This window comes from Ursus americanus, chromosome 17, assembly GCF_024610735.1.
Source record: "Ursus americanus isolate L20-20 chromosome 17, mUrsAme1.1.p, whole genome shotgun sequence".
Taxonomy (NCBI): Eukaryota; Metazoa; Chordata; class Mammalia; order Carnivora; family Ursidae; genus Ursus; species Ursus americanus.
In genome coordinates, this window is record NC_142143.1 from 47,373,896 (window position 1) to 47,395,448 (window position 21,553).

The following is a 21,553-nucleotide window of genomic DNA, read 5'->3' on the forward strand; positions in this document are numbered from 1 at the left end:
CAAATGGAAAGATCAGAGACCAGAATGAGTAGAATGCATATTTTTTAAAAATGAGGAATGGGAAACAAAAGCAAAAATGAACTATAGGGACTTCATCAAGATAAAAAGCTTTTGCACAACAAAGGCCAACAGTTGACAAAACTAAAAGACAACCTATGCAATGGGAGAAGATATCTGGAAATGTCTTATCAGATAAAGGGCTAGTAGCCAAGATCTATCAAGAACTTACCATACTCAACACCCAAAAAACCCCCAAATAATCCAGTCAAGAAACTGCCAGAAGACATGAACAGACATTTCTCCAAAGACAAACGGCCAAAAGACACATGAAAAAATGCTCAACATCACTCAGCATCAGGGAAACACAAATCAAAACCGCAGTGAGATACCACCTCACGCCAGTCAGAATGGCTAAAATTAACAAGTCAGGAAACGACAAATGTTTGTCAAGGATGCAGAGAAAGAGGAACACTCTTAACACTGCTGGTAGGAATGCAAGCTGGTACAGCCACTCTAAACAGTATGGAGGTTCTTCAAGAAGTTAAAAATAGAGCTACACCACAATCCAGCAATTGCACTACTAGGTATTTACCCAAAGGATACAAGCATTGTGATCCGAAGGGGCACCTGCACCCTAATGCTTATAGCAGCAACGTCCAAAAGAGCCAAACTATGGAAAGAGCCCAGATGTTCATCAACAGATGAATGGATAAAGAAGATACATACACACACACACACACACACACACACACACACACACACACAGAGAGAATATTACTCAGCCATCAAAAAGGATGAAATTTTACTATATACATAGACGTGCATGGAACTAGAAGGTATTATGATGAGTGGAATAAGTCAATCAGAGAAAGACAGCTATCATATATGGTTTTACTTATATATGGAATTTAAGAAACAAAACAGAGGATCACAGGGGAAGGGAGGGAAAAATAGAGTAAGACGAAATCAGAGAGGGAGACAAACCATAAGAGACTCTTAACTATAGGAAACAAACAGCGTTGCTGGACGGGAAGCAGGTGGGGGGATGGGGTAACTGTGTGATGGGCATTAAGAAGGACCCGAGATGTAATGAGCACTGGGTATTATATGCAACTGATGAATTACTAAACTCCACATCTGAAACTAATGATACACTATATGTTAAGCAATTTAAATAAAAAAGATTAAAAAAATGAGGGATGAAAATAACTGTTTGATAGAAAAGGCATATAAAACACAATAGGAAAGGTAGGCCCCAGGAACATTATGGAGAACCTTTAAAGTTAGGCCAGCAAATTTAAATGTGATGTGGTAAAACTGGGAGCCAATGCATTTTGTCAAGCATAAGGGGCAGGATAAAAATAGTTTCATTTGATAAATATCAGATCAATATTTACCAAATACAGATGTTCAGTAAACTGCTAACTCCTTGACTGCAGAAGCCATAGGGAGTGCAATTTGGGGAATTAAGAGAAGGAAGAAAAAATAAGCAGAAAGGTTGGAGAAATCCAAGAACAATCCAATCCAAAATAACGGCAGTGACAAAGAGACATGGCATATGTGCAAAGACCTAACATGACACAATGAAAAAATTTGGAGTAAAAATAAAAGGGATTCCAAAAAATGAATTTAAAGAGTTCTAAATTGTGGGAACGGCAAAATAGCTTTGTTGGACCAACCCTTCTGCAGATGAAGACTATAAGCTCTCTAAAACTGTATTTTAGAAAAACAACAATTTGAACACCAGATAATGATGTAACTAAAAACAGAAAAAGGTCTACCTAGAATTCCAAATCCAGTGAAATTATCCCTTGAAAATAAAGACAATTTATGATAAAAACTGAAACTGTATCACTACCAAACCTATACTGCAAGAAAATTGCCAAACAAAGCTCTTTAAGCTAAAGAAAAATTAAACCAGATGGTTACTCAGATTTACAAAGATCACCAGAAATGTAAATGTGTGTATACATAAAAGGTTATATTTAAGAGACTACATGGAGTGCCTGGCTGACTACATGGAGAGCATGCAACTCTTGATCTCAGGGCTGTGAGTTCAAGCCCCATGTTGGGTTTAGAGATTACTATAAATAAGTAAGTAAACTTAAAAAAATAAAAAGGGTGGTCTTAATATTGTTCATGTAAATAAAACTAAATTTTAGTCCTCTTTCTTCTTCCCAGATTCCTCAAGGAGGTCTTTCTATTTTTCAGTGGTGAGCTTTAATCATTGCTGATAATCAGTGTTAGCAGTACACCTTTATCAAGAAAAATCACCTAAGTGAAATCCAGTAACTTACTGCCATCAACCTGCAAAGTACTTAAAAAGTGCCCAGAAATCACCTTCCTAAGCGCTACAAATCTATTTCCTCTAATTAAACTTTTCTTCAAGCACAAGTAGTACAGAGAACTTCACTAGTATTTTTTCTTCAAACTATAAATAATACTGTATTACAGATACACATACAAATATATATTTAAAAAATAGTAGCATAAAGACAGGAAGAAAGTAAATGGAAAAATGTTGCAAGGTTTATATAATTTATATCAAGTGGTACAATATTAACTTTTAATAGACTGTCATGAATTTAAGATGCAATTTACAATCCATAGCCTAGAGTGACAATTCAAAAAACACTAAGAGATGTATCTAAAAAGTTAACAGAGGAAATCAAAATTAAATATAAAACAGATTCCTAACCTTTTGGTTTCAGGAACCCTTCTAATGCTTTAAAAATCAATGAAGACCCCAAAAACTTTTCTTTATGTAGGCTATATCCGTCAATGCTTACCATATTAAAAATTAAAAGTAACAAAAATAAACCTATCACATGTTAACATAAACATTTTTTAAAAATTAACTATATTCTCAAAAAAAGTGAGAAAAATAGCACTGATTTATATGTTTGCACTTAAAAAAAACCAGATTCCATATCTGATTTTGCATTCAGTCTGTTGTGATGATCACGTCATGGGGCCTCTGGAAAATCACACTGTGCACTTATTAGAAAACGAGAGTCAAAGGGAAAATAATTATTCACATGATAAATTTTGACACTTTCAGGGTCACAGGATGTCCCAGGGCCCCCCGAATCAAACTTTGAGAACTGCTGCTATAAAAGATTTGATTAACCCAAAAGAAGGCATTGGGGGGGACCACAACAACAACAACAAAAGCAAAAAGAATGATACACCTAAATCCAACCGTATCAAATATTTATAATAAACGCCAAAGGACTATATAAGCACTCCTATTATAGGGCAAAAATTATGAAACTGAATCAAAGCAAGAATTAACTATTCACTGTCTATAAGGCACACCATTTAAAAATACAGAATAACTGAAAAATAAAAAAAGGTACGCTATGCAACACTAATCTTTAAAAAGTTGGGGTGACTTTTCCATATTAACATAAAAGAAAATATATTTGATGATAAGGTATATTTAAAGAGAAACATTTTATATTCATAAAAAAGTCAAACATCAGGAAGACAAATATGTATGTATTTAGTCATCAGGTTTTACTTATTTTTTTTTTTAAAGATTTTATTTATTTGACAGAGAGAGAGACAGCCAGCGAGAAAGGGAACACAAGCAGGGGGAATGGCAGAGGAAGAAGCAGGCTCCCAGCAGAGCAGGGAGCCCAATGCAGGGGGCTCGATCCCAGGACTCTGGGATCAGGCCCTGAGCCGAAGGCAGACGCTTAATGACTGAGCCACCTAGGCGCCCCAGGTCATCAGGTTTTAAAATACATGGAGCATAATATAATAAAAAAGTATTATTTAAAAAAATAAATAAATAAAATAAAATACATGGAGCAAAAACTGACATTATTAAAGAGAAAAACAAAATTTGACAAACATAGCTGGAAATCTTAAATACTCGTCTTCTTTGGGTATTTAATACCAAAAACAGCAACAACAAAAAAAAATCACAAAGAATATAAAATTCAAATTTTATCAACTACCTTGACCTGACATTTCTAAAACATTATGCCCATCTACCACAGGATATACATTTTTTTTCCCAGAATATACTTTCTTCCGAGTGTACATGGGACATTCACTTATCAAGATGCCGAACCATAAAACAAACCCAAGTAGACAAAACAAACAAAAACATTCTGAAATTTTAAAGAATATGGCTCTCTGACCAAAATGGAATTAAATTAGATAGCAATAAAAATAAACCTCCAAATACTTGAAAATTCCTTCTAAATAACCCATGGATCAAAGGAAAATCACAACAGAATTAAAAATATTTCAATCTAGGGGCACCTGGCTGGCTCGTTCAGTCAGTGGAGCATGCAACTCCTGATATCAGGGTTGTGAGTTTGAGCCCCACGCTGGGTGTAGAGATTACCTAAAAATAAAATCTTTAAAAAAGTATTTCAAACTGAATGACATTACCAGAGTTTGTAGAATGTAGCTCAAGAAGTAATTAGAGAAAAATACATACCTTTGTTTAAGAATTAGAAAGGAAGAAAGGGTGCATTAAAATAAAAGAGAAAAAATCAATGAAATAAGGCAACAAACAATAGAGAAAATTAACAAACCTTAAAGTCAGTTCTTTGATAAGTTAGTAAATCCCTAATTAGATAAATTGAAGGAAAAAAGAAAGAAAACACAAATTACCAAAGTCAGGACTGAAATAGGTGGATATTCACTGATCACCCCTATTTAGGTAGAAAATCCCAAGGAATCAACAAAAACTACTGTGACTATGAAGTAAGTATGAGATACTATGGTTCACTGTTGAAAGACAGTATTGTTAAAACGTTGATTCTCTTCAAAAAGCTACATAGCTTCAACACAATCCCAATCAAAATTTGAGCAAGCTTATTTTTTTAAAAAAAATTGAAACTGACAAACTGATTCCAAAATTTACAATGGGAAATACCAAAAAAAAAAAAAAAAAACAACAACAACAAACCCAAAACAAAAAACCCTAAAAAATCAAAATTCTCTTGGGAAAGGAAGAATGAAGCTAGAGAAGTTATACTACCTCACATCAGACTTCTATAGATCCATACCAGGACTTCTCAACAAAGGGCAATTTTTAACCTCCAACAGATAGCTGGCAATGTCTAGAGACATTTCTGGTTGTCACTCCCGGGGGAAGAAGGAATGCTATTAGCAAATAGTAGCTGAAGGCCAAGAGGCTGCTAAACATCCTACAATACACAGAATACAAAGGACAGCTCCTCACAACAAAGAATCATCTGCCCAAAAAGTCAAGAGCGGCAAGGTTGTCTAATACACTACACTAATACAACAGCTTTATACTGGCATGAGAACACACAAAAACACCAATGGAACACAAGAGAGTCGAGAAATAAACCCACGCTTTCAGTCAACTGATCTTTGGTATCAGTGCAATTCAACAGAGAAAAGATGTCTTCAATAAACGGTGCTTCAACAACTGGATGTTCACATGAAAAAATTGAACTCAATTCCTAACTCACAAAAATTAATTCAACACAGATCACAGGACTAAAAGTAAAAGCTGAAACGATAAGGCTTTTAGGAATAAAACACAGAAGAAAATTATTGCAACATAAGGTAAACAAAGGTATCTCGTAACATGGAAAGCAATTACCATAAAAGAAGAAGTTGAAATTAATTTATAAGACAATCAAGTGAAACTAAATTTAAAACTAAATTTAAAAAACTTAAGTTCATCAGGGGCGCCTGGGTAGCGCAGTCGTTAAGCGTCTGCCTTAGGCTCAGGGCGTGATCCCGGCGTTCCGGGATCGAGTCCCACATCGGGCTCCTCTGCTGGGAGCCTGCTTCTTTCTCTCCCACTCCCCTGCTGTGTTCCCTCTCTCACTGGCTGTCTCTCTGTCACATAAATAAATAAAATCTTTAAAAAAAAAAAAAAAACTTAAGTTCATCAAACTGGGAGAAAATATTTATAAAATGTATGTATCAAAGGGCCTATCTAGAATATATGAAGAACTACAATTTGATAATAAAAAGACCACCTCAATTTCAAAAATTGGGAAAAGTCAGGAAAAAAAAGTCCAACAAACACACAGAACAGCACTGGACATTATTAATCATCAAGGACATGTAAATTAAAACTACTCCTATACACTTACTGGAATGGCTAAAATTAAAGAGTCACAAAACCAAGTGTTGGTGAGAATGAGGAGACAACGGTACTTTATGTAAAGTGAAACAATGTGGCAGTTTCTTAAAAATCTAAATGGAGAACAATTTCATTCTTAGATATTTACTCATAAAAATGATCCATATCCTAAAAAGAACTCATACAAGAATATTCATTTTATCTCTATTCACAATAGCCAAACTCTAGAAAGAAACCAAATGTATAAAGAGACTAGTATCGATGGCTACTAATCAGTCATAAAAAGTCAATATTAATACACCCAACAAGAATCTCACAGATGTGATGAGTATGACAGCTCGACACAAAAGAGCACTTATTATACAACTCCATTTATATGAAGTTCTAAAACAGGCAAAACTAATTTAAAGTGAACAAAACAACGGTGACCTTAAGTAGGGATGTTGTATGTGAGGCAGGATACAATTTTCTTTTTCAAATGGTTATCCAGTCCTTTAAAAAAAAAAAAAAAAAAGGTCCAACTTTCTATCCTGTCCTATTTTACTCCATTTGTCCATTAATGCCTCACTGCTGCACTGCTTTGATACAGAAGCATAATAGTCTCTTTTTCTATCTAGTAGGGCTAAGCAACAACTCCAACTTCAGCAACTGTTACACTTCGTCAAAGTTTTCTTGGCTATCTTGACCGAACACCTGCCCCCTCTCCCTCCCACCAAAATATACTTTAAAATTAACTTGTCTAGCTTGTGAAATAATTTTTACAATTAAGTTAGCATTAAATTAGCTTGGAGAGAAGCAACAACTTTGTTGAGTTACCCTATCCAAGGACACGCAATGTCTTTCCATTTGTTCCAAGGACATTTTTGTTAGGGATCAAGAATATTTTAAAGTTTTCCTTAAGTTTTGAAGAAGATAACATTGTAACCTTACCCTACCATACAATACCCTCACTCAAGGTCACCACCGTAACATTTCTTGTTACATTTAATTCCTAGGCACTTTGTCTTTCTGTTGCTGTAATCAATGGACGTTTTGTGAAAACTACAGATTTTTGTTCATTACTTTCACATCCTGTTACTTCACTGAATTCTTACTGTCCATATTAAATTTTTTTCTTGAATGACTTGATTATTCTCACGTACCTTTTCCAATTCTTACACATCTACTTTTATTCCCCTTTGTCCTATCGCGGCTACCTTCAAAAAGAATGTAGTGGAGACAGAAACCCATCTTTGCCTTGTTCCTGACATTAGTGTAAAGGTATCTGGTAATTTACTGGTTTTTGGGTTGAGATGTGTGTATATGTATGTACTTCTAATGTTAAAAAAGGTCTTAACAATTCCCTGTTATTAAATGTTTCCCTTCAAACAGGTAGTGAATTCTCCCTAGTGAGATAAAGCATCCGTGACCTGTTCTTCACTCCACTGACATATTAAGTATGATGATGGTGGTCTTTGGAAGGTGTTTCACTCCTCTTAATTACACTACGTAGCCTAAATAAGTGTTGTGTTTTGGTGGTGGTGTTTTGTTTTGTTTTGTTTTTTAAATCAAGCATCAATGTTGAATCTTACCAGTGCCTGGAGAACTGCTTTTTCTCCCTCTTACCTACCAACATAATGAAATGTTTTAACAAAAGCACATAATATTGAACCGCCCTCATATTCTTGGGATCACTTGGTCACGGTATGTCACACTTACTGTCTTGTTGGATTATATTTTGAACATTTGAATGGTCTGTAGTCTTCTTTTTTCAGTGTTATCTTCTGTCAGGATGTGTTATCAGTAATTGGTTTAAATAAAAGACTGGGAAGTTTTCATACTTTATGTTCTGGAACAGTACTAGAACTCTCAGAACTGGAATTATCTGTTCTTTGTGGTTTCAAAGACATGTGTGAAAGATTTCTGGGCCTGAGTTTCTTTTGGGTGATGAGTTCTTTGACAAATTCCCCTATTTCTTAATAATGCTAGTTAGTAATTTATCTATTGTGATTTTCCCTCCTCCAAGAATCAGTTCTTGGGTTTTAGCTCCTGTTATATTACTTTCATTTATACCTTAATTCCTTTTTTTCTTGAATATATGCCATTTCTTCCTCTAACCTGTTAAGTTTTAAGAATAAAAGGTCGTCAAAAGATCAAAAGCTCTGGTTCCTAAGGAGTAAAGATTCCTATGCAAGTGAGTAAGATCTATGTACCTCTCAACTCTCAATCCTGGACAAAGACTACTTTTTATTACCACTTTTAAAAGCTGGTAAATGTTCATCACATATTTTGAATATTTAATTTTATTAAGCACAGGCAAAAAAAATTTTAAAAGATGAAAAATAACTAAAGTAAAATTATACTCATTGCATCATTCTGCAACTTACCTTTTTAAGACCCATTTTATTTTAAACTTGCAAATGCTCCAAGTTACAGAAAATTATACTGCATGTCTAGAAACTCTATGCTGACCAATGATTTCTCACATTTTTGCCTGTTTTTACGGCAGGTAGGTAAAAGCTAAGCCTAAAACAAACTTAAAACCCTTATAATAAAATGCAATATTGGGCACCTGGGTAGCTCAGTGGATAAGCGTCTGCCTTCCGCTCAGGTCATGATCCCATGATATATCTAGTCAAAACTCTGTGCTCAGCAGGGAGTCTGCTCCCCCTTCTCTCTGCCCTACCCCCTCTCCCGCTTGTGCATGAGCATGTGCACACTCTCTCTCTCAAATAAAATCTTAAAAAAAAAAAAGGTTTTTTTAAATGCAATAAAGGAGTCATAATGAGACGATGCTTTATTTAAATTGATGCCTAATTATTATGGGACATACAAAATGACATAAAATTCCACAGTTTGTTATATGAAACTAAAGGTTATACTTTCTAATAACTTACTATGTAAATTGTTCAGGTTTTCTAGTATTTGACACATATAAATGAAACAATTTGTTAACAGAATTTACTGAGAACTCAAATTCTGTACCCTATTACTAAAAATAGTCAAACTGTCAATATCGTGCCTCATAAGATGCTCCTACCGCACTGTACATACCAAAGACAACTGGAATTCCCACAATTTTTAGAAAAAATTCTTTGTAACTGCTGTTATCATCAGTTTTAATTTGTGTTAACTATGGTTTTAAATGCTGCTGTTCTTTATAAAGTCTTATTATTTTTTACTTCCCTTGATCATTGGTTCTTAAATTTTCATACAGACATGAACAGAGGCAGGTAGCCTTTTAAACCCGCTAAAAATCAGGTCAAACAAGTGAGAGAATCACTCTTTCTGGAGTTTCCATTACGTACTTCATACAAATCAAAATACCGTAAAATGTTATATCTAGTCAATATATGTATGGGGTGCCTGGGTGGCACAGATGGTTAAGCGTCTGCCTTTGGCCCAGGTCATGGGGATGGAGTCCTGCATCGGGCTCCCTGCTCAGCAGGAAGCTTGCTTCTCCCTCTCCCTCTACTGTTCCCCCTGCTTGTGCTCTCTCCCTCCCTCTGTCAAATAAATTAATAAAATCTTTACAAAAAAAAAAAAAAAAGAAAAGAAAAGAAACTTTAAGAAGTGTATCATATGTACCACGTACAAACATTAAACATTCCTCGCTCACCTACAAATTCTGAAGAAAACTCCAGAAAGGCATAGTACAAGACTAAGATAATTTACCAACTATTACACTGAGTCTTTTAATGGGGCTGATAGGGGTGGGAAGCAAGTAAAAAACACTTACCATTTGACAGCTAAATTCTGTACCTCTCCATTTTTATCTTCCAGTAACTTCAAAATCATTTTCACTACTTTCCTTTCACTATCATCATCCAACTTGATGGAATCTTTCTGCAGTTCTGTCATCAAATCATTTGTAGCCATAAACCTATCAAAAAATTAAATTTGTTGATAATTTAAATTTTTAAGCATAAGGATCTTGTCTTTCAAATCTAATGCTATCATCCTTATCTAAGTCCTAACAAACTCTTTTAAATAAGGTACCATCACTTTAAATTATCTTCCCCATGTCAGTCCTGTTTTAAGTTACTGATAGGATCTACTGTGAGAGCTCTTTCACTCTAATTAACTGATATCATTGCTTTTAGGAGGAGAAAAATGCCTCTTTACTTTTTCTTTGCATGTGATTTGAATTTTATCTAGGAAGCCTTTAACAACAAACATTAAGAACACCTTCCTATATAATACTCTGTGTTGGGACTGAGGGACAGGGGTCACATATTAAAAAATTACTGGGAAATTTCCAAAATACAAATTCTCACCTCCACCCTAACTCCCATCACAAGGTTATCAGGTGTATTTTCAAAATGATGAAGAGGCAATGATTTTAGAACATTGTTCCATCTGACATCCAGCCCCCTCCCCTTAAGAACTACCGCCAAAGACAAGTTTAATACTGAATAGCCTAAAGAAAAACCCAGAGTGATCAACTGTCTCATCTCAGCTTTAAACGAAAGAGACAAAAATAAGGTAAACAGACTCAGATTTTTTCTCATATACCTCCCAGACGATTCATTGTTTCAAAAGTAATTTCTCAAGAGTAATAGATAATCACACTGAAATAAAGCCCCCCTAACCTGTTTGAAAGCCAAATGAATTTTTCTCCTAATTCTGGCTCTTCTCTACCTGTTGAAATAATCCAACTGCAGTAACAACTACTTAAATGCCTTTTTTTTTTGGTATCTGAACTAGATCAAGTTTGAGTAAAGTGTACTACTTATATTACATACAGAAATGTCAAAATCTGTTTAAATCAATTAAAAAACACTAACTATTGGAGCTGAAATGATAAATAGCTATGCAGACAGTCTGGCAATACAGGCGATAAACTATGTGATAAGGATTGGCAAAACAACTTATTAACTTAGGAATTCATTATTTGTTATTTAAGGAGTTAATATGTTCATTTAATGCTAACTTGACAAAGTTTTAAACTACAATGCAAGCACAAGTCTTACCAAGGTTTATGAAACAGCTTATAAAGTCTGTGTTCAAATTGGGATTATACAAGGTAAACCAAACATGTACTTTTTTTAAATCAACACAGTTGTAATTGATAGCCTTCCTCATTTTATATGATGACAAATGAAATTAAAACCACACAATATTCTATAAAACAAAAATCTGAATAATGGCGCACTACTGCAGGAATTCTATTACACAAAGCATTAAAATATCTTAGCCATTTTACTTCCATAAAATCATGAAATAAAACCACAGTAGTTAGGACTTCTAAAGACCCTTGAAATGCTCACCATCTGGTTGAAGAGAACATGGCCACTAATTTCAGTAAAAAAGCAAATAATCCCAATGCAAAAAGTTGTTTTATGGTTCTGAAGGGAGTCTACTGGTGTACAGATTCTTTCCTTTATTTACCACTTATTTATTCATTGCCTATTATGCTACAAAGGCTGGACTATGAGCAAAGGATAGATAAAAAGTAAATAAACCTTAGCTCCTGACCTCAGAGAAGTCTACCAATATTCAAAAATCTATGATTAATGCAAAACCACAAGATATCACCTCACACCAGTCAGATTGGCTAGTATAAAAAATACAAGAAATAACAAGCCCTGGCAAGAAAAGGAAACCCTCGTTCCCTGTTGGTAGGATGCAAAATGGTGCTGCCACTATGGAAAATGGTATGGAGGTTCCTCAAAAAATTAAAAATAGAAATACCATATGATCCAGTAATTCCACTGCTGGGTATCTGCCAAAAACAAAAAAACACTCACTCAAAAGGATATATGCACCCCTATGTTCACTGCACCAGTATTTACAATAGCCAAGATATGGAAGCAACCTAATGTCCTCTGATAGGTAAATGGATTAAAGAACAATGGAATATTTTATGGAATAGCCACAAAAAACGAAATCTTGCCATTCTCAACAACATGCATGGACCTAAAGGGGATTAAGAGGCACAAACTTCCAGTTATAAAATAAATGGCAGGGATGAAAAGTAAAGTACAGGGAATATAGTCAATAATATTTTAATAATTTTGTATGGTGACTATACTAAGCACGGTGAGGACTGTGTAATGTACAGAATTAAATCACTTGTACACTTAAAACTAATATAACATTGTATGTCAACTATACTTCAATAAGTTTTTAATTTTAAAAAATAGCACTAATGGTTAAACATTTTTTTAAATTGAAATGAGCCCCAATAAAATTAACATACATTTTTAAAAATCAGAAAAAATGTATTGCGATAGTATGAAGTTATACTAAGAGTTACTTTTTAATGGTGACCCCCAACCAGAAAGTTCTAAGAATTTCTCCTTCTGTTAATTTGATATAAAAATTTGCATTATAAATCATCCTATAAGAAAGTGTTTAATCAGCTAAAAAGCTGTCCATGGCAGATTCAAAAGACAATCTGTAAAATGTCTCGTAAGCCTGTAATGTTCTACATGGTGCTAAGACCTGAGATGATAAAACAGACTTAGTCCCTTCCTCCTAAACTTTTCATCTAATATGGCAGACAGACAAGTAAATGGACAAATCCCAATCTTATAGATTCAAAAATACTTAAGGACATTTGACACTGATCACACCAAACAACTGACAATTAGTTTGGATCTCGAAGGATTAACAGGGGTGTGCACATGGGGAAAGCTGGTTTTCAATTTTCAATTTTTTATTTATTTATTTATTTATTTATTTATTTATTTATTTATTTATTTAACACAGATAGAGACAGCCAGCGAGAGAGGGAACACAAGCAGGGGGAGTGGGAGAGGAAGAAGCAGGCTCACAGCAGAGGAGCCTGATGCGGGGCTCGATCCCATAACGCTGGGATCATGCCCTGAGCCGAAGGCAGACGTTTAACCGCTGTGCCACCCAGGCGCCCCATCAATTTTCAATTTTTATTTTTGTTTTTGTTGGGGTAGGGGTGGTGGCAGCAGCAACAATGCTGAGGGACATAACACTTTTCAGTGAAGGGCTAAGAAGCAGTTAAGTGTGGCTGGGACATAGGCAGGTAGAAAGAAACCTAACAGGAAGAAGATGGAAATGTAGGCTGACATCAAGATAGGAAAGATCTGACACACTCACTACGTAGTGAGAAACTATCATGTATGTATTAGGTACGATGCTGACCCTGTACAAATAAGAGATGGCAAAAGCAAATACAGTTCCTGCTGTCTTGGAGCCTACAATACAATCAAAGAGAGACAGATTGGTCTTAAAAACTACATATATGGGTTAATTATGTATGTACTTACGAAGAGAGATAAATGCTGGGAAGGAAAGGAATATAGCACAAAGAACTCAATGGTATAATAAAGTAACCTGATGTAGACTGCATTGGGAGTTGTGCAGAGGAAAGACTGAACTCTGAAGCACCGGCAGGAATTATTTTTGCAGGCGAAGCAAGAAGCAAGGGCCAAGAGACTGAAGAGATTTGGGGGTCTTATTAGGATTTTAGTCTTTATTCTAAGAGCAATGGGAAGCTACTGAAAGGCACCTGGGTCAGAGATTGGCAGTATACCAAAATGATCAAATGTGCATTTCACAAACATTACTCCAGCTACACCATGGTCAGAGTGTAGAGAGAACCAATCTTCATTTAGCCAAACTGAACGGAGAAAGTTAGGAGAGTTACTGTAGCAGTCTGAGAAATGATGATAGCTACAATTAGGTTATGACAATGGAGGAAGAAAAATGGACATACAATCAATTCTGTTAGCAGAGTAAATGCCTTGTTTCAGCTCATATACTGTAAAAAGTATCCTCTTTTCTATCTAGTGCCACATCTTTTGCATGTTTGTGCTTTTTGTTGGTAATTTTGCTGTTTAAAAGGACCCTCAAGCATAGTGTAGCGCTGTCTAGTATTCCTAAGTACAAGAAAGCTGTGTCTTCCAGGAAAAAAAAAATACACGTATTAGATAAGCTTTTCTCAGGCATGAAGTGATAGTGCTGTTGGCCATGAGCACAATGTGAACGAATCAACAACATATATTACATAAGGTTGTCTTTAAACAGAAATAAACATAAAACAAGGTTATGAACTAATCAACTATGAAAATGCTGTGACGAGAGGCTCACAGGAACCTACCACCGTCTTTCCTCTAGAAGTAATGGCTCAGTATCACTAATTCAATGTTCATGGTAACTTGATAGTACACCCTACTGAGAATAATGAGAACCAACTATTTGAGATTTTAAAAGTTAAAGTAAGTCTTTGAAATGGATTAGATAAGGGGATGGTAAGGGATAAGTTAGGAAATGGACAAAGTAGGAGGAAAACGACAGGACTTGGGTGTTAACAGTCAGGTACGCGTCCCTTCCCGACTCTTAACTGTTATTTAGCAGCCACTGTCCTATCAGCTGGTTCAACCACGCACCCAACTATCGGAGAAAGGATTAATAAACCTGGCTCAACTACAGGCTACACTGAATGGCCATTCCTCTGATCCTAATCAACAAAATCTCAGCAATAGTGAAGACTTAAACATCATAAATCAATGATGCCCCACAGCCCAACTTCATCTGCCCTTGGTCAAAAGGGAGGACTAAGACGGGGCGGGGGGGGGGGGTTTGGACAGAACAGAACAAAAGAGCCCTACAGTCCAGGAACTGATCTGAGGCTCATATCTATATATCTGAATGTTATTCCAAACTGATCTGATGCTTACAATGAAGGCATATTGTTTTCCTAGACATAAACAACCTCACAGAACATCCATTTCAGGCAAGTTCACTTAACACAAAATACCAAACACGTCTTCTCTAACTCATTATGTGACTGCTACTTCTTCACCAATTACAGCTTTTCCTCTGCTTTAGTCTTGCCCTCCTTGTATTAAGATGTCAAACAATGGAACTGCCCCCACTTTACAACAATCCACTGTGAAACTCCACTTCCTTAGACCCTTCCCAAAATTACCCAAATGAATAGGTTCTAACACCCTTTAATTGAGACTTCCCATAGTGTGTGTTCTCTCTCCCTCACTATAATGGTAATAAACTCAACCTGTGTCAAGGATGCCTATTTAAGAGAATTTCAAAAAGGAAAAAATGATAAACAGTGCTTATGTATCAAATAGATGAGCAAAGAAAATATCCACTGAATTATTACATAAAGCTTGTTAGAAACTTGGGGAAGAGTAATTTCAGTGATCTTAGGTGGGCAACAGCTAAGAAGTTCAGAGTTTATCTTGTAGTCAATGGGAATTAATGGGGGAAGGCAATGATCAGCTGTGATATTTAGAAAGAAAATTCTAATGGAAGAGTTACCAAACGACTGGATTAAAAAGAGGCCTGAGACAGGAAAACTAATTTTGAGAAATAATCATCAGGGAATTAAATGAGAAAGAAAAAAGTAGAAGGGTGACATCAAGGTTTTCCAAATGGGACATTTGGGACATGATAATGCAATGGGACAAAATAAAAATAAAAAAGGCTTAAGGTGGGAGACACTGAAGTTAAAATGTTAACTTTCAAGCTTCTATGGCAGTCCCAGGTGGATATAACCTACAGGCAGTACCATCTCATGTATTCGATAAATATTTTGGGAGTACCATCATTAGGAACTGTGCCAGGTTCTGCAAACACAGTTATGAACAAGATAATCAAAGGATAGAACTTACAAACCTGGCTTATTCTACTGGACTGAAAGTTCCTTGAGGGGAGAACTTACTCATCTTTAGTAAATCCAATGTAGAGATGTGCAGAAACAATGGTAGAAATAGATACCTTGTATTGCACAATGAGCAGTTTCACAACCCTTCAGCACAATTTTACCTTTGTTACTAACAGAAATCTAAGTGATATGGGCCAACTGCACTATCCAGTGAGCTATTTATCTTTCAAAGAACTCATACACACACCACCACTATCTCATTTTTTTCTCATTTATTCCCTTGGAGTATGAATTTAGGATGGTCTTAATATTGTTCATGTAAATAAAACTAAATTTTAGTCCTTTCTTCTTCCCAGTTTCCTCAAGGAGGTCTTTCTATTTTTCAGTGGTGAGCTTTAATCATTGCTGATAATCAGTGTTAGCAGTACACCTTTATCAAGAAAAATCACATAAATGAAATCCAGTAACTTACTGCCATCAACCGGCAAAGTACTTAAAAAGTGCCCAGAAATCACCTTCCTAAGCGCTACAAATCTATTTTCTCTAATTAAACTTTTCTTCAAGCACAAGGAGTACAGAGAACTTCACTAGTATTTATTGTTACATTATTATAAATGCCCATACAGTATTTTCAGCTATGTTATAGGATCTCTAAGGTCCCTTCCAGCTCCGGAAGTGCAGAATTCCATACCAGGCCTGAGATTTTTATTAGCATTTTAAAGTTTCCAAGAAAAAAATACCTGCTAATATCCAAAACAGATACGTACATACATAGATACAAACATACATAAATTTGGTAACATAAACCATTATCAAGCTAGGAAATTCTGCAATGCAGTAAATTATAAGATTGTATCAAATAGCATTTTAAAAAATAAACTGGAAGATTTTTACAACTGTTTCTGGAAGAGATTTCCCAAAATCCTTACACGCTTTTCTCTTGACTCTATAATTAAAATCCAACTAAAACTAGCACCTGAGAACCACAAGACCAAAACAGTGGAGGATTCAGTTCAGTAAAACAAGGTCCCTACCCTCAAGCAGTTCCCTAAACAATACCCCCAGCTCCAGTCAAGATTATCTACTTGTATAGTGAGCTTTCACACTTGCACTCATTTTCTCTACCTACAATTTCAAGACCTAGCTCAGGTGACTCCACAAACAGGAATCTCCTTGCTTTCATCTTCTCTGCCACTTAAGGCTGACGACTACATATTGCCCTGGGTTCTTTATCTTTTTATAAAAGTGCCTTAACCATTCAACAAGCATGTAAATATTACTGAGGGCAAGCACTAGATCTTAAACATTTTGTAGTCCCTCTCAGGGAATTACTAAAAGTGTCTTCTAGCACAAAATATTCCATAAGCCTCAGGGGGAACTCAAACTGAAGTTCTTAGTCTTAATGTCCCCTTAGTCAAAACCCTGGAGAAGTAACATAACATGGTAGTTAACAGTTCATGATCTGGGGGTTGGGGTTGGGGGTGGTCTGGAAATCCCAGATCTAATGGCTAACTCACCTTGGGCAAGTACTTAATTAACATCACCACACCTCAGTTTCCTGGACTGGAATAGAGATTGTTAGTATCCACTTTACTAGAGTTATAAGGATAAACAGGACCAAGTATATAAAGTTGACAGTAAGCATTAATGTTAACTACTATGTAGATAAAGATAGAACAGTAGTAAATTTTTTTCAGCTCTTTATTCCTTGGACTACTTTAACTCAGTTGGTGGTGAAGCATATGAAAATAAAAGCAAAACTTCAGTTACCTCAACCCACTGAATTTTCAATATTAATATTCATAAATAGAGCATTCACATGGTTCATGCACATTAAAGTTTTCATTGTTATTTACAGAATGACCTACCTACTAGTAGTAAACCTTAAAATACCTCCTTCAAAGAGTACAGTACCCCAACCAATAAATAGAACCCATGATTTAAATCCTACAAAATGATTCTTTAAAAATGCTGACATCTGAAAAAATGGAAGCTTATACCCATTTCTTTACTTTCTTTATATGAACGGACTATGTAGTTATCCAGAGACCTAAAATTTCAGGCCTATAAGGGACCTTTTGTAATCATCCACGTACAAGTCTCTCAAAGTAAAAATTTAATCCCAAATTAAATAGCCTGCCCAAGATCTCATAGAGAGTTCACAAGAAGAATCCTACTAGATTAGAACACATGACTAGAGCCCAGTGACCAGTAAGTCATATTCTCTTTGGATTCTACCATGAGAGGAATAATTTTTTTTCCTTTTAGATATATTATTGTTTTCGTCTCCCCTTCTCACAAGCAGAGTGGTTTGCACGAGATATTCTGCAATATTAACTGTCTTCAAGATCTTTGTTATTTGTTAGTATTTCAAAACATGTAGCGACAAACTGCGATATTTACACCAAAATAAACAAATTTCAAATGAGAAAGTAGAGGAATAATTTTAAAATAGAACACATATATTCAAATAAATGCCTATACTGGAATTATACAGAAAAATGTTCAAAATACTTGACCTCAAATGCTCACTATTTTAATCTCTTAAATTATCTGTAATTTAATATACACAATACTTCAGTTCCAAAAAGTTGTCCGTTAACTGGATGGCTTCAGCATATTACAAGACTTTAATACATAGTTAATAAAAATATCTTAAAAATGCCAAATAGCTGGAAGTCACTGTTTCTACACTTACCTTCTTCACCAACTATTGGAAATATATCAATATTACACTTTTAGAAGAACAATCCTCTAAGCAATGTTTTGATTTACTCTGGCTGAAACTCATAGATAATTTTTATCAAGTTCAACACTGACTACAGCTTAACATCAAAGCATTATTTTTTTCATACAGTTCATTTAAAAAAGAAAGCACAAAATGACGTATATATTATCCCTACAAGAAATTTAGGTAGCTTGAGTCAAAATCACACATGCAGTATTAACACGACTTGATTTGTTTATTCTAAGCATACTACCCATACACAAGTCTACCTAGTTGAACAAAATATTATAGTATTACACCAAAGTGCTATCTTTAGTACGAAATTGAATACAATCAGAATGATATTTAGTATTTAGTACTTTTACAGAATGAGCCAAATTGACAGGAATGGGAAGGGTGGGAAAAATCACACCACAAGCTCTACACAGCTGAAAATTTACATATATATGTATATATTCAACTCAAATGTACATTTAAATTTCAGTGTCTTGCACTGGGAGCAGGCAAAGCTCCAAAGGGAAGTAAACAGCACTCTAATCCTTAAAACACACACACACACACACACACCTTTTATTTCCTCCAATAAATCTTGATATTGATCTACACAAATCTAAAATACCAAAATAACCAAAACAAACATGTCTCTTCCAAAAAGTCACAACACTAAAATCTTTGGTATTAGCAAACTGAATTTTAGAAGTTTCAGATGCAATACTCAGCACCTCCCTAGGTAGCAAAACTTTAAAAAAAAAAAAAAATCATTTCTGGCTCTGAAGTCACAGAACCAAAACTGTATTTCACTGACCATTTGAATACACCGGCACATCAATTTAATTAGGAACATGATCACTACATTTTTCATGCTTCTCCTTTCACAAACAGGAAAATCTCTTCCTGGTAGATGAGGTCTGAACATGTTTTCAGGTGTTAATACTGTTCATTCATAACATACATAAAACAAAACAAAATAGGCCTCACCCTCAATTTTAATAGAAAATATCTGTTCTTTCTTTTAAAATGCTCACAAAATACAACTACCAAGCCTTAGAGAACAAAGTATCAAAGAAATAAAGATTTTTTTAGATTGGGAGCTTATTTATTTTGTGATGGAATAGGAGATGGGAAAGAAAAAATGTAACCACCACTGTAGTACCAAAAAAAAAAAAAAAAAAGAGGCGGGAGGTGGGTGGACCAAGATAATCCGTGAAAATATAACAATTCTTCAATATGAATGTTACCAAGGTTTGGAACGGTCAGTACAAGTCTCCGGGAACAGAACTGCTGTAATAAAGCTTCATATTCACCACCCTCATTTTTGAAAACTTCCATTAGTACGATCCATTTGCTTGCTTTACTTTTTAGTTTAAGGTTCAGGAATTCACCTTTCTGGCAGTAATTTTGGATATAAGGAAATGAGAACGAAACCTCGAATTTTTGCTTAGTTTTCACCTGACAAGGAAAAATGACAGAGATGCTGGCGGGAAAACCCTGCGAGTCAAGTTTCCTCATCCTGGCTCCCTCCCCACCCCACCCCCTTCTTCCCACCTTCACGAAAGGAATTGTCCAAAGAAAAAGTTTATAACCCAATCCGTGGAAAGCTCAAATAAAGCAAATCATTCAAGCTGAATGCACCTGGGCCCACTCCCGTCGGCGGGTAAAGAGGCGGCAGCTGGGGCCGGAGTGGGCAGCAGCCTGAGCCCGAGCAAGCAGGGCGGCCTAGTGCTTGAGGCGGGCTGGCCGGTAGGCCCGGCCTCCTGGTCTCCAAGCCTAGAGCAACTCCCTTCCCCACAACGGTGGATGAGTTTGCCCCTTTCACACTACCTGGGACGCGAAAATCACGTCTCGGGATTGGGGGTGGGGAGCAGGGAATGCAGTGGAGGCGTCTGGGGACGCAGAAGGGGCCTCGGACCCGCCGCGGGCAACGGCCTAGAGGAAAGAATGGGGGGAGGGGGTAGAAGGTGGGAGAAAAAGGAGCCTGCGGGATCAGGGAACGGAGTGGTGGGCCGGAGAGCTCGGGAAAGCACACAAACCAACTAAGGCCAAAGGGGTGGGGCAAGGCCTGTTTGAGGGCCAGGGCCGCGGATGGGGGACCGTAAGGTGGGTTTACGGTCGGATTTCGGCCTCACCTGAAGTCCTTGTCGCTAGATGTCATTTTTTCCAGCAAATTGGAAATATGGTACGAGGCGCTCGCCATGTTGACGGCCTCGATCCCGCCCGCTGGCGTTGCTGGTGCTGCTGCCCGCTGCCGCCGCCGCTGTTGCTGGGGCTCCTCCTCTCGTTCGCGGCGGCTCCCGCTTCCAGGGTCGCAGCGCGACGCCGACGCCGACTAGGGAGGCGCCTCGATGGGCTGCCCCCTCCTCGGAGAGGCGTGGGCCTGTACTGGAGGAAGCAGAGGCTACGGGGTCTGCCTAACGACGGCGCTGCTCGCTGGAAAAAGAGCTCATGGGCAGCGAGGAGTACAGCAGGGCCTCTCCGGTGAGCCAGACACCTCCACTCGGGTCGGTCTCGCTCCCACTCTCTCCGCACTCGCTCCCTAGGGCAAGGGGCCAAAACCCGCCTCCTTCGCTCCGGGGGCGGGGGCGGTAAACGCGGGACGCCACGGAAAGCCGAGGTCAGGGTTCACGGAGGTCTCCCCACGCACGCGATAGAGACGCTAGTTAAAAGGCAATCCTGTTGGCTGAGGCCTCCGTCAGTCTTCGCGTGAACCGCCTTTCAGGAGGCATGACAACGACCAAAAGGGGCTGTCCTCGCGAGACTTGAAAGCGACGGTTAAAGGATGGGGGGAGTGAGGGGGACAAGCGTGCTGTAATCTGAGAATAACTTGCTTTTTTTCCGTATGACAGTAAAGGAAAGGTTTACGATTTTTAAGGAGTATAAGGCCAGGGAGTAGTGCTAGCTAAGGGATAGCGTGGGGACCAACATAAGAATTATTAGTAGAAGCTTTCATTCGAATCGGACGCGTGGCCTACTTTGCCTTCACTGTGAAATAATGTTGCCACGTGAAAACCACAAATCCCACAATTCACTCGGCGTGGTACACTGGGTCAGCATGTGATTGGCTGAAGGAACTTGTAGCTTCCTCATTGGCTCCCGTGCGAAGAGTGAATGCTGGGATTTGTAGTCTAGAGGAGTCAGCTGTGGTGGATAAAAC

At 37.0% G+C, this 21,553-nt stretch overlaps 1 protein-coding gene across 1 annotated transcript in view; it reads right to left on the reverse strand.

Annotated features, from left to right (window-relative positions):
- Positions 1–20,973, reverse strand: part of CAND1 (cullin associated and neddylation dissociated 1) — a 43,218-nt gene extending 22,245 nt beyond the window's left edge. The window contains exons 1-2 of the mRNA XM_045789637.2: positions 20,529–20,973; positions 9,807–9,950 (exon numbers count right to left, since the gene is read on the reverse strand). Of these exons, the coding sequence (XP_045645593.1) occupies positions 9,807–9,950; positions 20,529–20,596 (212 nt within the window). The 5' untranslated portion in view covers positions 20,597–20,973. The remainder of the gene's footprint in view (positions 1–9,806; positions 9,951–20,528) is intronic.
- Positions 20,974–21,553: the final 580 nt, after the last annotated feature.